General features: G+C 40.3%; 1 protein-coding gene across 1 annotated transcript in view; it reads left to right on the top strand.

Annotated features, from left to right (window-relative positions):
• The window catches only part of LOC122788162 (myosin light chain kinase, smooth muscle-like), a 943,334-nt gene extending 936,699 nt beyond the window's left edge, over positions 1 to 6,635 (top strand). The window contains exon 17 of the mRNA XM_044055140.1: positions 5,875 to 6,635. Within this exon, the coding sequence (XP_043911075.1) occupies positions 5,875 to 6,101 (227 nt within the window). The 3' untranslated portion in view covers positions 6,102 to 6,635. The remainder of the gene's footprint in view (positions 1 to 5,874) is intronic.
• The last annotated feature ends 7,405 nt before the right edge of the window (positions 6,636 to 14,040 follow it).

Genomic DNA, 14,040 nt, shown 5'->3' with positions numbered 1-14,040 from the left:
GAACACAGCATCCATGGGACCAGACAACATCCCAGGCTGCCTTCTACATGAACTACAGAACGAACTGTCACCCCACCTAAGTACCATGTCCAATCATAGCCTCACCTCAGGCTTTGTGCCTGCTGAATGGTGCACAACTATGGTTATCCCACTCCACAAGGAGGAGCCACCATGGATCCCAGGAACTACCGCCCCATTATCCTGACGAGCCTGGTCTGCAAGGCCATGGAGCATATCATAATGGAACTTATAAACAAAGACATTGGTAATCTCCAAACTCTGGAACCCCACCCAGTTCAGGTTTGTAAAAGGCAGATCATGTCTCCTAAACCTGATAGACTTCTTTGAAGCAGTCACCAAAGCCGTAGACGAGGGTAAGGTGGTTCGCACAGCCTATCTAGATCTTGCCAAGGCTTTTGACACAATCCCCCACTCTGGAATTATAGATAAACTCACTAAACTCGGTATAAATCCCTATGTCACAAGATGGGTTGCCAACTGGCTCACTGACAAAACCCACACTGTGAAAGCAGCAGACTCCAAATCTGACTTCAGACCAGTGACAAGTGGACTACACAGGGTTCACTACTGGGTCCTCTTCTGTTTGGTATCTACTTCTCTGAAGTACAGGCTAACACAGAAGGTCTTTGGCTAACAAAGTTTGCAGATGTCTGCAAACTAGGAGCCATAATCAAAACTCCTAACGATGTGGACATCCTACAAAAGGGCCTCACTGAGACAGATGCCTGGTGTCAAAGCCATGGCTTCAAGCTCAATGCCAAAAAGTGCATTGTCATCCCCTTTGGTAAAAACTCTGTACCCATGAACTACAACATAGGCAGTAGTATACTTAACACCGAAAGTGTGATAAGAGACCTTGGGACACAGGTGAACAGTAGTCTCTCCTTTGATAATCGCATCGCCACAGTAGTCGAGAAATCCTTCTACGTGGCACACCTCATCACAAAAGGTTTCTCATCCAGAAAAAGAGGTCATTGTTCCCCTCTACTCATCACTCATTAGACCCATTATTGAGTACAACGCCCCTTTTGGTATGTACCTCACAAGACATCTACAACAACTGGAAAGGCAGCAGAAATACCTCACAAAGAGGATTACTGGTCTCAAACAGATGCCCTACCCAGACCATCTCAAAAAACTCCAGCTTTACTCCGTCGCATATCGCCTACTCCAAAGTGATCTCTGCCTAACATATGAAGCTATGTCAAACCCAGAGCTGTTGGACATGCTCCACTTAAAGAAATCCCAATCCCTCCAAGCTACACGCTCTATGGACCTAAACCTTGTCACCACAATAAACAGAACATGCCGGAGGGATAGATTCTTGTCCCAGACATTTCCCATACTCTGAAATAAAACTACCTATCTATATCAAACAAAGCTCCTCATTAGCACTCTTCAAGAAAAATCTTGATGATTGGATGGGAAATAGGAAATTCACCCCTGGGATCACTTCTGTGGCTCTGCTCAACAGTGGCACAGGAAAATAATTTTCTTGGGTGGCAAAAGCCAGGGTACCTTTTTGGCTGGGCTTGTATAGGTCCCAGGGCCGATAGCCTAGTACCTACCTATGAACATACTAACTGCTGCTTCAGTATGGGCAAGGTGTGAGAACCATTTTACTGCAGCATCAAGATGAGTAACATTTTCAGTCAGACAAAGCAGCCAAAAATGCAGGCACATGTCTGTTGGTAAGAGTTTAAAAATAATTATTTTTCTAGTGGTGAGAATCCCCCCTCCCAACTTCAACAGGAGTTGTAGCCATCTACCCAAGCATACTGGCCACGTATTCTATGTTAAAAGGCACTGTGTCTCTTTATAGACAAGAAAAGTGCATTAATCCCCGTCAAAAATTAGCATCTGATGCACTGTACAAATGTAAACCACGCCATATAAGATAACTAAGATTTGGCTTATTAATTTTGCATTAGTCAGGCCAGTGGCACAGAAAGGTAATCTCCTGACCATTGCCCAGATGACTTGGGTTCGATTAAAGGTGGTGAGTGATGATGCTGGCAGGCAGGCAGGATGGTAAATACTATAGTGTCTCATAAAACCAATATTCAAGTTCAAACCACTGACAGTCAGATTGATAAATTAAATTAATCTCCATTTTTCTTTTTTTGAAAAGGTGTATGGAAATATCCCTTAAGAACCGTAACTGTCATATTAATTTATTTATTTATCTGACATTTGTTTACGGGAAAATCCGACTGGGTACAAGTCCATTTTCAGAGGAGGCATGGGGAGAACAGCTTCACAGTACAATTTCAACAGAATTACAAATCAACATTGGTTACAAAGACTAAGACAATCAGAAAGGAGTACAATTTGTGGATACAATAAAAGAAAAAAAATAAACAAAAAGCAAGCAATAAAGTTGAACATACATTATATACAAGACAGAAGAGAGTTCCTAATATGTATGTTACATAATAACGCATAAAAATATGTTATAGAATAAGTAAAAAGTCGTAACAACTATATACACTTTCTGGCAAGAGACTTGGGTAGTAAATTTCAGTCATACTTCTAGGATAGATAAAGGTTAGTGTGAGTATATAGAAAAGGAACATTAGAAGGTTAAAGAATTATAGAAAGGTTAGGCTAGAAAGTAGGTAATGCAGGAAGGGAAGTAGGATAGATCAAGAAAAGTCTATTAAGACTGGGGAGAAGGGAATGGAAAAGAGTACAAGGATAGCATGGAGCATGTGGGCAGATCCAATTATTGGTTAGATGTTCTTTCAGCCTAGACTTGAAGGAATAGTAGTGGGTACAATTCTGATTGATTTTGGAATGCTATTCCATGATTTGGCAGCACAGTCACAGTATAGGCTAACACTGTTAGGTCTTTGAGGTTTGTAAATAGATAGTAGATACTTGTGAGTAGATCATGAGTTGGAATATAATGTTAAACTAGTGATATGTAGTTTGTGAAAATGAGGTGTTGTACAGTATTTTGTGTGTTAGTGTTAGTTGATTAAAGCCGAGAAGGTGGGGTAGTTCAAGCCAATTTAGGGACTTGAGAGCAGAGCAATGATGAGAGTAGTGGGCCTGCCCCGTGGTAAATTTAGCTATTTTATTATAACACTGACTAAGTTTTGCTTTGAGGGAAGAGTGAAGATCGGTTAGGACAGGTGAAGCATATAGAAGGGGGAGGGTAGGAGATAGGTGTTGGCAAGGGTTACTCTTATGGAGTTAAGAGATGAATTTCTTCGCCCTATACATCAGGCCCAATTTTTTTTTTATGTTGTTGCTGATATGAGGGTCAAACTTAAGATTGTTGCCAATAGCTACACCTAATGATTTTGTGTGTGAAACCACATAGATTGAAGCATTGTTCAGAGAAGTAATAGCAAAGGTAGAAGCATGTGGAGAACATTGTTTTGATAAAACTAGTAGAAGTTTAGTTTCTTGGAGGGGTTAAGTAGTAGATAGTTGTTGGTGAGCCAAGATTCAATAGAATTGAATGCTTCTTGAGTTAAGTACTGCAGATAAGAGAGATTCCTGGTGGAGCAGATTAATGTAGAATCGTTGGCATGTTGAATTAGGGTGGCTTATTTGGTGGCATTGTTAAGATAGTTAATAAAAATGTTGAAGAGGCGTGAACCTAGTATTGAGGTACTGAGCCTTGTGGTAACCCCAGTGCTGACTGGTAAGACTAATGCAGAATGATCAGACTGGGAAAAGTCTGCAGTCACTGGCTTGTCAGTCACTTATTTGTAACTGTATGTCTGTCCTGCATTTGATTAGATAAACACAAGTTTGGAAATGCACTTTAATGACCCTTGTACTTTGAAACTTCTGTTAAATTATGTTGGAAGCTGTATAAATCAGATGACATATTTTACATCTTGGATGGTTGGAGGACTTTATGCCATTTTGGATAATGTTTCCTGGTCTGCATTTGACAAGAATTGTTTTTTTTTAGATTTGGTGGTTATTTAAATAACAGCAGTTGGAGAGCTTGAAAAATATCTCTCAACTTGCTATCCTCACTAAACATTGGTTAGAGGTGCCTTACAATTGAAGTGCTTGACTGTAAATAACTAACTTCTTTGTTTGGCGGAGATGATTACTGCTTCTGTGAAGATACATCTGTCAGTTGGTTTCCTGTAGGCACATGTTGCTAATATCCTACTTTGTACAGTAAGCCTATTATTATTAAGGATGGTTACACTTGAAATTGACTTCTCCAAGGAGAGCTTAAAAGATGGTGGATTCTGTTGAGTCCTTGGGGGAATTACTCAAGGGAATTGATGCAATATGCCCATATTATAAATAAGTAATCAATAAAATGGAAATAGGTGAGTAGTCTGTGTGTGCCTTATTGTAGAAATTCCTCTTCTTGGTTTGACATGAAGAGGTTTGCATATTATGGAGCCATTATGGTTCCCATCACAGTGTCCATAGTCTGAATTACATCCAAGACAGTCAAAGACAGTCCCTATGGTTATTCATGCCATTCTTAGGGACTCCCTAGTGCCAGTTTTCCATCCCAGTGTCACGTAGTACAGACAAACTCGTTCTTTGTGTAGAAGGTGTATAATTTACAGGTGATTATTGATGAAGTTCTGACACTGAAGGATTAGATTTCAGCTGCAATCAAATCCTGTTGTTTCCATCTTATAATGTTCTCTTTCATTGATTCTCTCATACCGCATCCATCTCTGCCTTCTGTGATGCATGTATTGATGTTCTCCCATTCGGATTGCCATAACTTTGTATGCATAGGACGTCTGGATTGAGAGAGTGGTTGCCTGCAGTTTATCAAAAGTTCTACAGCCTGGGTCTACTGGGATTTCCAGCTATCAGTAAATTATACGACTTCTGCAAGGACTGCTCTGGCTTCCAGTCATATTGTTATTGGTCTGTAAAATTATAATCCTGGATTATTTAACTCTGCACAGCATAAATTTCCCTTAGCTACAGGCTTTGCTGAGCTGGTGACAACCAACACTTTCTGTCTATTCAGCCACCGATGAACTATTTATTCTGTGTTCTAATGATACAGCTAAAAATCATCCCTTATTCAAACATTTGCACACCGGAAACTGTAGCTTGCTCACTGGTTTGCATAGAATGGTTCCCAGTGCTGAATGGTTTCAAGTATTCTTTTGAAACATACTCATCTGAACCAACTAATAACTGACGTTGCTGTATTTATAGCAGATCATGTTGTAAAGTGGTGTCATAGCATTTTGCATTCTTAATTTATTGTAAATGCTCTATTTAATTTTTGTTTCATTGATACTTTTACATCATTGTGCTATATCTCTTATCATCTATATTTTAATTTGTAAAATGCTTGGGTTCAAGCACTTAAAATAAATGTATGTTGAAGTTCCCATGCAAAGGCCTTCAGGGAGATGTACAAATCAGTCAGTTGCATCAAACATTCATTCACTCACCTGCACTCTTAAAACACATTATGCTCAACAGCAGTTTCACCACTGAACATTCCGTGGAAGCAGGAATGATAACAGTGAAATGAAACAACAATGTGCCCCCCAAATTAGAATGCCAGTTGTAGCTGTGTTTAACATTAGTGGATGCAACCCTGCTGTGAATAAAAAGAACAGATGCATGGTATTTGGGAAATAAGCAGGCAGTTGTACCTGGCTTTACTCAGAGTTATATAATATGTTACTGATCATTATGGATGACAAAATTAATTATTGCTTTTAGCTTCTTTTATAATTTAGCTGTACTGCCATTTTTATTAAAGTTCCTTAGCCATACAAATTGCTTCATGTCTGCATATGTATCATTTCTTTCTTGTACTTTAGTTCTGCATCCACATGCTGCTATCCAACTCATATATTTATAATAGTTCCCTTTATTCCTTCCTAGGTTATCCTGATGCCGAAGTTCTCTGGTACCACAACGACATCCCCATCATTGAATCACCGCGTCTGCAGATTGAGTATATAGAAGATGGAAGCTGTTTACTAAAGATTGTTGATGTCTGCCTCAAAGACTCTGGACTTTACACCTGTGAAGCAAACAACTCCGAAGGCAAAGCAACTTGCAGTGCCAGCCTTAATGTTGTCAGAGCAGATGGGAATCAAGCTGGATAGAGGAGCTTAGGGAAAGCTGGGAATGTTCAAGTGGATATCTGGAGCTTACATGAAAGGGACAGAGCTCTTCAGGATCCCATATACTGCCTGTAGGGATATTCTACTGACAGAGAGATAACAAAGCTGTTCTTATGACTGTCGTTTTCAGTGTGCTTGGAGGACTGATTGCCCATTCGTTTGAGACAAATGCTCTGCTCCTGATAATAGACAGATATTTGGCAGTAACATAAAAACGATTGATTGCTATGGACTGTGATTTCTGAGTACATTGTGATGAGGAAGTGAGTTTTCCTTAACAAAGTATATTTTAATTGCGATAGCTTTGACTGCAATTTTGTTTCCATTGCAACAAAATAAAATTTTAAGCCTACCCATTACAGCCTGAAAACTGATGCAGAGTGAAATCTGAAAAAAATTCCAGTTCAACTGAAAATACAGATCCTTCTCTTTTTTTGAGGGGGGGTGTTAACCCATTTTTAATGCTAAAAGTTATAATTGCATTTGTTAAAAATGAAGCATAAATGTACTGCCCACCATTTAAAAGACTATTGTGGTTTTCTTCCTGTCACTGCATGCATTTCATGTTGTTCCATGTCCCACGTTTCCTGAACTCTCTTAGCAGCCCCTGCCAGTCATGAGACTGCCTTGCACACTCCTGGATGTGTCAAAAACATATCTGTACAATAAGGCAGTTTGATGCTTAGTAAGGGTGTTTGGTCAAACAGGATGGTTACCAGGAAAGTTAACAAACTAAAGGTGTCTTAGAAAACAAACTGATTGGCTAATACATGGTTTGTTCTATTATGTCATCAAAAGGGAAAAGATTACATGTAATGCCCAGAATGCTTAGCATTTGATTAGATGGCATCCAGTTTGTTAGGGCTTTGGGATTCTTATATGGAGTGCATGGGGAGGGGGTGATGAGGGTCTGTGAGGGGTATAACCACGAAATCAATACATATTTTTTATCTGTTGGTCTTGATAGCCTAATCATACCTCTCAACTGTCCAAATTTTCACATAATGTCCAGATTTTTCCTCATATTTTTGGTCTGTCCTTCGTAAAATTTGTAGTGTTCTGGCAAATCAGTGAATTCACTAAATAATGGTATACATTTGAGTTTTAGACTTCATATCTTTCAGAAAATGCACGCTAATACAAAACCCATAATTCTATCAACTTTCTAAGTGTACAAGAGCAATATTTAAAAATTGCCCCTGATTTTGGGCCTTTGTCCCCCACATTAGTTTTTAGGTTTGTCCAAATTTCTTGCACTTAGTGGTTGTGAAGTATAAGCCTAATTCTTTGTGATCAAATTGTTGTCAGCTCTTCCAATTGTATCACCTTAGATGGGTGATTAACATGTTAGAGTTGGACAGGGCCAGAAACAAAGAGGCCTTGCATCAAGAAAATGTTGTAAATAAGTATTTCATACTGGTTTCTATGAATGAAAATTAAAACGGAATGGACTGATGAGGAGATAACAGAATATAAGGTGAAATAAACAGTTAGTCTAAGATGGGATACATTCAGTAATAGAACCTTGTGGGTTGCAACTGACTAGGGTGCTTACAGCAATGACTTATGTTATGGCTATATCTTAAGGAAGGTTGTCCCATAATATACAAGACATTAATGTAGTGCCATGTAAGGACCCCCCCCCCCGCTCCATCATTTGTGCCACCAAGTCTTGTATTAGTGAAAACTTCATAAAATGAGAAAGAAGGTACTGAAAGATAGTCTGGTGGAATTTCAGGGGTATAGCCTAGTACCAACCTATGAACCTATGAACCTATAAACCTATGGTGTTTGATGACCTGTTGAATAAGAGTCAACATGGTTTTGTGATGGGAGGTTGTATCAAACTAATATAATTCAGTATTAAAATGGGACTAAAAAGGCAGCCACTGTGCACTTGAGACATCAGTAAGAAAAGATAATGCAAAGATTTGCAAAACAATGTATTTTGGGAGGAGAGGTCTGAGAAGAGTATATACTCTGGTTAAGAAATTATCATCAAACATGGAGGAAGAGAGAACTCTAGATGTTCTTATAACAGGGACTCTATTGTGTGCCAAATACTTAAAATTATAACATTTTTGACCATATCTTGAGTAGTGCTGATATAAGGGAGATGGATGTGATCTTGAAGAGTTCTAGTGAGCTCTCATTTATGAATATTATTTTTGTTTTGGAAGCTCTGGGGAGGTAGAATGGTACATAATTAGGGGAACAGGAGATCTACATTTTGAGTAGTAGATGTTTCAGTTTATAAGAAAGGCAAGGAATCAATATAACAAAGATTCAAATGGGAATATTATGGGTTTTATAACCACATCAGTCACTTGAGTTCATACTTTGCTTGCGATACTTGTTCATAGGTTCATAGGAAGTTACAAGGCTAGCAGGCCTAGATTCCTTATAACCCTAGCTATATTAATCCTGAGTTACACCAATTGTTCTTGGTTAGATGGATGTACTTTACAGATCAGCACCGACTACCCCATCCATGAGGGACATGGGTGCCACCCCTGGGGTGAATTTGCAGTCACCCATCCATTTGTCCAAGTTGAGCTTGAATAGGGTCATTGAATAGCTCTACTTCACATGAACTGGAAGTTTATTCCAGAGCAGTGGCAACCTCTGTGAGACATACCTGTCTTTCCAGCATGTTCTGTCAATGTCACTGGTAGGTTAAGATCCGTAGAGCAAGTGGCTCTAGTTCCATTTGATTTGTGGATGTGCAGAATTTCCATCAGTTTGGGGTCAGAGATTTCCCTGTAGGCCAGGCACAAGTCACCTCTCAGTAGCCTATATGATGCACAGTACAGTGACAGGGCTCTCAGTCTATCCACATAGGTCATGGTTTGGAGGCCCCATATCATCATAGTGATAAACCTCTGTGGTCTCTCCAGTTGCTGCAGGTGTCTGGTGAGATACATGCAGAAGGGAGCACTGTATTCTTTTAATGGCCTGATTAGGGTCGAGTAAAAGGGGGGGTTATAACATCATTTGACCTGAATGTGATGCCTTTAATTATGAGATGCGCAATGTAGAAGGCTTTCCTTACCACCGTGGAAACCTTGCTAGTCAAAGTTTAGATTGTTGTCAACCTGTGTACCCAAATTTCACACCGCTGGGTTTGAACTTAGAAGGGTGCTGTCAAAATTGTAATTAGTGGGGAAATCCACTTTGCCAGATGGGATAATAGTGCACTTTTTTGCATTTAGTTTTAGATATTGTGGCTTTGGCACTAGTCGTTTTGTTTGTGTTAGCCCCTTCTTTAATATGTTAACATTGTTGGGAGACTCAGTGATTGCATCTAATTTACAATCATCTGCAAACTTCATAAGCTAAAGGCCATCTACTCTAGCCTGGACTTCCAAAAAATAGATTCCAAATAGTAAAGGGCCCAGTACAGATCACTGCAGTATGGCACTGGTGATGGGTCTACTGGTAAAAGAGGAGTCACCAGCTTTTACAGTATGTGTTCTGTTGGTGGGCCAATCAGCTACCCATCTAGTGATGTGAGGGTTAACACTTAGCTGGGAGAGTTTTTCAATGATTCTCAAGTGGAGGATTGTGTCAAAGGCTTTGGCTAGGTCCATATATGCGGTATGCACTGTCTTACCTTTATCCACAGCTTTGGTGACTTTCTTGAAGAAGTCAATGAGATTAAATAAGCACACTGTACCATTTATGAAGCCAAACTGGGTTGGGTCTAGAGTTTGAAGGTTGCCTGTATTCTTGTCAATAAGGTCCATGGCCTTGCAGATGAGGCTGGTTAGACTTATGGGTCTATAGTTCTTAGGGTCAGTTGATGCCCCCCCCTTTATGCAAGGGGATTACTGTTGCTGTTCTCCACTCTGCGTGTACAAAACCAATTCTCAGGCTATGGTTAAAGAGAATGGCAAGTGGGCCAGCTAGGTTTTGTTTTAGATTGCTTAGTAAACAACCTGGAATGTTATCTGGTCCCATTGAGGCCATGTTTTTGGCCTTGTAGAGCACAGCTATGACTTGATCTCTGGAGATACTAGGTAGAGAACTGGTGTCATGTATGCTTTGGGGTATAGCTGGTGGGGATGGAGGGTGTAAAGTTTGCACCAAATCTGTCATCTAGCAGGTTGGCAATTTTTTTAGGTATAGTGGGAGTGTTACCATCGGCTACCAATTTGGCACATTGCTGGGCAATTCCTTTTAGATTTTGGACGTAGTTAAAGAATGCCGTATGATTGTCCTTGGCTAGGGATGCTATTTTAGCTTCATAATTTGCTTTAGAGGACTTTACAAGACTTCTGATTTGCTTGTTCAGTCTATGGAAGGAATTCTTCCCCTGCAGAGGCAGTTGCCTTTTGTTCTTGGACATCAGTTTCTTTCTTTTGGTATACAATCTGTTTATACTAGATGTCCACCAAGGTGTCTTTTTTTGGGGGGGAGGGCCTGGTTTTTAATCCAGTTATGTACAGCCAAGTCTATACAGTTACTAAGATGGCTATACATGGCATTTATGTACTTCTCTTCATAGGAGTCATTATTGCCTGTGATTGCAGGGGTATAAAAATTTTTATACGGTAACTTAGTAGGCTGTAGTTTGCTTTGGAGAAGTTCCTTAGGTTTTTTGCTCCTTTGGGGTTGTGAGGTCCAGTAGTTACTTCAAATGATACTGATTTATGGTGTAAACTTACCAGGAAGGGCATCACGCAGGGGGCAGTACAGTGACCACCCATGTTGGTGAGTACTATGTCAAGGACATTAGAGCCCCTTGTGGGGATACAAACTATCTGTTCCAGAGCATTTGTATAGACAAAGTCAGGGAACCTCTAGTGAGCATGCTTGAGCACATTTATGTTACCCAGTCGATGGAGGGATAATTGAAATCTCCCATGACAAAGTGTTGGGTTGCATGGTGAGTGACTCCAGTAAGTCCATGTAGGCATTGTGCTTTTCTTGGTTCATGAAGGGGGACCTACAGCTAGCAATGATATGGTAGGGTGTTTCTCCTACAGTTAATTGGGCATAGAGTAGTTCAAGAGAGTCATACTGTTTGACCAGTTTCAGGAATACTTTGCTTTAATGAAGATGGATACACCTCCACTTTTAGTTCTTTCACGCTCATTCTGAGGTCTGAATGTGTGGAAGGCATTGTAGCCTTGCATAGCTGGGGTACTCTCCGGGGCCTTGAACTATGTTTCAGTGACTGGACATACATCAGCATCTTCAAGGTGAGGAGTGCTTCTAGGGAGTGCAGTTTTGTGTTTGGACTCCTAGCATTATGTAGCAGGACCTTGAGTTTGTTTTGAATGAATTTTGCAATGTTGGGCATTTTGTCATTTTAACCTTGTCTAAGAAAGGCACTATGGGGGAGACAAGAACCTTAGCCGGTATCCAAAAGCCTAGGGGAGACAGGTGCAGACCATCTCTGACAAAGCAGAGTGGCCTGTCAACCTTGTCTTCCCAGTTTGTTGACCATATCTTCCTAGGCTGACAAATACTGGACCCCCCCCCAGAATCACAACAGAAACTAAGCCAATTGTTGAAGTCAAATAATTTTTTGTTTATATTGCGGCATTTTCCTGGGTGAAGGTAGAATGCTGCTTATGACTAGGGTCATACCTGTCTGGGACACATAATCTGAGCGTTCAGTCATGTCTCTCTTCATATACTCCAGGGAGGTACATCTCAAGTCAGTCAACCCAACATGTACTATGACAGAGTCATAACGATACTTGTTGAGTGACCTAAGCGCATGTGTGGTCTGACGGATCCTGGAACCTGATAGGCAGCTTACTATGACCTTCTCCTTGTCCAGCCTGGTGAGAGGGACATCTGTGTATCTCACTATGGAGTCTCCTATGACCAAGACATTAGGTTTTGAGGTGTTTTGCCTTAGTGGCTTATTTGGTAAAACACTGATATGTGTGTTGTTAAGTGCAGTGGTTTCTATGCATGTTGAGGTGTGTGCAGATAATTTGCACTTGGGAGGTCTCTGATCTTTTGGTAGGCTGCTAGTGCACACCTCTGTGTATGTGGGTTTATGTATTGTGTCCTGAACCTGTATAAGAGGTGAAGTACATGAGCTTAACAACCTGTCTGATGTCGTGTTTTTTGTTACATGAGAGGATTGTTTCCAAATTGATAGTGCAATTACATCTGTCACGTGTGGTATTTGTTTCAGAACTAAGTGGCTGTCAGCATACATGAGGCAATTACTATTAGGCTGGCCGGAGAAATGGTGGGATAGCAGGTTTATACCACAGTACTGTTGGGGAGTGTGTAAGTTAGATCAGGTTATGTTGTCAGCATGACAGAGGAGCTTATTCTGTTGATGGTTTAGGGTGAAGAGCTGTGGCAATGCTGCTCAATGTGCAGCTGAGTTGCCTGCAGAGCAACAGGGGACTTGGGAGAGTTTTACTGACAGATGTGTAGGGAAAATTTGTTTCCAGTCGTTTCCATCTATACAGGGCAGTGCTGACTCCTGTTCTGCGATGCACAGCTACACGCAAATGGGAGGCTTGAATACAGGTGAAATTCAACAGATTTAAGACACACTACCAATGGGAAAGCTCCAAACTGAGCATTTCTCCAGCAATCCCCATTTCAGATGGAACCTGAGCTACACACTTCTGCCACAAGGGTGCAAGGAGGCCCTCTTAATGTAAGATGGCTAGTTTAGAGCACAGTGATACCACTCTAGGTTCAGTAAGTTTGACTCGAGACTGTGCTATATAAGGCAGTTGTACAGAATTTCAAAGTGCATAATAAAAATGCAAACACAATTTGCAGAAATGAAACAGCAATTCAGATAGATACAGTTAACAAAGTGCAATACAGGCTTTAAGTATATTTATTTTTCAGCTGTTTGCAGTGGATGCCTTGGTTGTCACTTCAGATTTACTCCAGATCTCTAGCTAAAGTCACCAAACTCTGAGCAGCTCTGGTTAATCAATAGCAAACCCTCACAAACATGAGGCTTCAATACAGGTGAAATTCAACAGTTTTAAAACAAACTATCAGTGGGAAAGCCACAAACTGAGTCTTTCTACAGCAATCCCCAACTCTGATGGAACCTCAGCTACAGACTTCTGCCATAAGGGTGCAGGGAGGTGCTCTTGATGTAAGATGGCTGGCTTAGAGCACAGTGATACCAAACAGTCTAGATTCAGCAAGTCTGAATGTAGCCTATGCTATATAAGACAGTGATACAGAATTTCAAAGTACAGAAAAAATGCAGACACAATCAAAAAAATTAAGCAGCAATTCAAACAAGTACAGTTAAAGTTCAATACAGGCTTTAAATATACTTATTTTTAAGATGTTTGCAGTGGATGCTTTGGATTTCAGTTCAGATGTTCCAGATCTCTTGGCTAAACTCACCAATCTCTGAGCAGCTCAGGTTAACTGAGCCCACAGCAGTGCTTCATACAAGGCACTGCAATCTTAAACTGTAGTCCTTTGAAAAAGGCATGAAAGCCATATCCCATCTACTGGTTCATACTGAGCAGGTCAATATTAAATATCTAATGGAACTTATCTAATGAAAAAGAGGGGCCCCTGCCAATTTTCATAACCAAAATGTCTCATAGTTACTATAAATACACATCAGGTTATCTTTGAGAATGACAGAAGGATCTAGTATGTCCAAATGAGCCGATTTACATAATAAGCTAGTGGAAATAAAAGAGAGGAACCAAAAAGAGGGAACGATACTGAATGATATAGAGAGTGCAGTTCAGGATAAACATGAGGAAACACTTTTTCACAGAGACGGTAGGGAAAGAATGGAATAATTTTCAAGCTCAGGTTGTTGATTGTTGATTGCTGTCTATAATTCAGTATGGGATTGTAAACAGAGAGCATAAGACATGATGCTTAGCATGAATTAGCTGTACAGTGGATAACTGTATAACATGTGGATATGACAGGTATCTGTCCGCTTTCA

This window comes from Protopterus annectens, chromosome 13.part0 (genome assembly GCF_019279795.1).
Source record: "Protopterus annectens isolate FY-2018-M chromosome 13.part0, PAN1.0, whole genome shotgun sequence".
Classification (NCBI taxonomy): domain Eukaryota; kingdom Metazoa; phylum Chordata; order Ceratodontiformes; family Protopteridae; genus Protopterus; species Protopterus annectens.
This window is presented reverse-complemented; position numbering and strand designations above follow the sequence as displayed.